At 44.8% G+C, this 2,610-nt stretch overlaps 1 protein-coding gene across 1 annotated transcript; it reads left to right on the top strand.

The window, feature by feature from the left end:
- Positions 1-814: 814 nt before the first annotated feature.
- LOC112626269 (40S ribosomal protein S3a-like) lies at positions 815-1,685 on the top strand. Its single transcript, XM_025388195.1, has 2 exons — positions 815-1,039; positions 1,190-1,685. The coding sequence occupies exons 1-2, from the start codon at positions 836-838 to the stop codon at positions 1,628-1,630; spliced, it is 645 nt and encodes a 214-aa protein (XP_025243980.1). The 5' UTR covers positions 815-835; the 3' UTR covers positions 1,631-1,685.
- Positions 1,686-2,610: the final 925 nt, after the last annotated feature.

Genomic DNA, 2,610 nt, shown 5'->3' with positions numbered 1-2,610 from the left:
TACAGGTCCCTTCTGCACCCAGGCGCTGCCTGGTTCTGCCGAACCACAGCTTCAGGAGGCTGGCCGAGAGGTCTTTCTGGTCCCTGGCTACCGCTTTCATCTATTCCCTTACCTGAGGTCTGAAACACATTTTTTTTTTTTGGCTTCAAAATACAAAAAGAGAAAACTGAAAAATCGAAATAGATAAAAGTTTAATTAAGCCGGGCGCAGTGGCTCACGCCTGTAATCCCAGCACTTTGGGAGGCGGAGGTGGGTGGATCACGAGGTCAGGAGATCGAGACCATCCTGGCTAACACGGTGAAACCCCATCTCTACTTAAAAAATACAAAAAACTAGCCGGGCGAGGTGGCGGGCGCCTGCAGTCCCAGCTACTCGGGAGGCTGAGGCAGGAGAATGGCGTGAACCCAGGAGGCGGAGCTTGCAGTGAGCTGAGATCCAGCCACTGCACCCCAGCCTGGGCGACAGAGCAAGACTCCGTCTCAAAAAAAAAAAAAAAAAAGTTTAATTAAATGTCTACATCATGGAAAGTTATGTAAACATCATTAATTGTTAAGTTTGATGTTCATAAAAATTGTATTACACTTAAAAACAATTTGTTCCTTAGAATTACTCACTTTGAAAGGGATTTCAAACATGTCCAGCGATTGCTAAGGCCTCACAGCTATGAGTTAGTCACAGTCAACCACTTCCACAACCAAAATCATTAAAACCTTTTTTAAACATACTACAGCAAATAATAATAATAATTAACATGAAATGTGGGTGACTTTCAGTATGTTTGATAAAATGTTGGGTGAAATCTCCAAAAGGGCTTTTCGGCTCTCTGATCAGCACCATGGCGGTTGGCAAGAACAAGCGCCTTACGAAAGGCGGCAAAAAGGGAGCCAAGAAGAAAGTGGTTGATCCATTTTCTAAGAAAGATTGGTATTATGTGAAAGCACCTGCTATGTTCAATATAAGAAATATTGGAAAGACGCTCGTCACCAGGACCCAAGGAACCAAAATTGCATCTGATGGTCTCAAGGGTCGTGTGTTTGAAGTGAGTCTTGCTGATTTGCAGAATGACGAAGTTGCATTTAGAAAATTCAAGCTGATTACTGAAGATGTTCAGGGCAAAAACTGCCTGACTAACTTCCATGGCATGGATCTTACCCGTGACAAAATGTGTTCCATGGTCAAAAAGTGGCAGACAATGATTGAAGCTCATGTTGATGTCAAGACTACCGATGGTTACTTGCTTCGTCTGTTCTGTGTTGGTTTTACTAAAAAACACAACAATCAGATATGGAAGACCTCTTATGCTCAGCACCAACAGGTCCGCCAAATCCGGAAGAAGATGATGGAAATCATGACCCGAGAGGTGCAGACAAATGACTTGAAAGAAGTGGTCAATAAATTGATTCCAGACAGCATTGGAAAAGACATAGAAAAGGCTTGCCAATCTATTTATCCTCTCCATGATGTCTTCGTTAGAAAAGTAAAAATGCTGAAGAAGCCCAAGTTTGAATTGGGAAAGCTCATGGAGCTTCATGGTGAAGGCAGTAGTTCTGGAAAAGCCACTGGGGACGAGACAGGTGCTAAAGTTGAACGAGCTGATGGATATGAACCACCAGTCCAAGAATCTGTTTAAAGTTCAGACTTCAATTAGTGTCAAATAAAAAGTGCTATTTGTGATAAAAAAAAAAAAAAAAAAGAAATCTCCAAAAGGAAGTGTTCAGGGTCTTCAAAAGTCTTAGGATTACTCTAGAATCAGAGTATACAATATAAACTCGTATTTATAAATCACTTGCTCTGTGCCAGGCTCTTCTGAGCCTTTCCCATGCATTAACTCACTTAATTGGTGAGACAGCTCTTGAGGTAGATACAATTACCATTTCCAGGCCGGGCGCGGTGGCTCAAGCCTGTAATCCCAGCACTTTGGGAGGCCGAGGCGGGTGGATCACGAGGTCAGGAGATCGAGACCATCCTGGCTAACGCGGTGAAACCCCGTCTCTACTAAAAATACAAAAACTAGCCGGGCGTGGTGGCGGGCGCCTGTAGTCCCAGCTACTCGGAGGCTGAGGTGGGAGAATGGCGTGAACCCGGGAGGCGGAGCTTGCAGTGAGCCGAGATCGCGCCACTGCACTCCAGCCTGGGCGACACAGCGAGACTCCGTCTCAAAAAAAAAAAAAAAAAAAAACAATTACCATTTCCATACTACAGGTGAGGAACCTGACTAAGAGCAAGTAAGTGGCACAGCTAGAATGGAAAACTAATGAAGCCAGGGCTCATGCTCTTAGCCACCTTACCATATACAAAGCTTGCCATCCTGGGTGTTTCCCGAGGAGAAAACAAGTGCTGGCAGGTGGAGAAGGGAGGGAGGTGCATCTCCCTAACAAGGGGGCACTTGACACCGCATTAAATGGAACCCATTCCTTGCTCGGCTCTACTGCTACTAGCTACCTCCTCTGTGGTTCTCTTCTGCCCACAGAGGTCTCCTCTGTAGCTGACTCTCAGCCTCGCCTAATGCTATTACTAATAACAAAGAGCTGATGTTATTGACAGCTCCTTCAGCATTTTATACAGGACTTAATCTCATTCAATCCCCATGACCTCCATTTCATAAACAAG

The sequence above is a fragment of the Theropithecus gelada genome, chromosome 6 (genome assembly GCF_003255815.1).
Source record: "Theropithecus gelada isolate Dixy chromosome 6, Tgel_1.0, whole genome shotgun sequence".
Taxonomy (NCBI): Eukaryota; Metazoa; Chordata; class Mammalia; order Primates; family Cercopithecidae; genus Theropithecus; species Theropithecus gelada.
Note: the sequence above shows the minus strand (reverse complement) of the source record. Positions and strands in the feature narration are given on the sequence as shown.

Coding starts and splice junctions, on each gene's coding strand:
- LOC112626269 (XM_025388195.1), top strand. CDS start 836: ATGGCGGTTGGCAAGAACAAGCGCCTTACGAAAGGCGGCAAAAAGGGA. Junction 1,040..1,189: donor TCAAGGGTCGTGTGTTTGAA/GTGAGTCTTGCT, acceptor AAAAAGTGGCAG/ACAATGATTGAAGCTCATGT.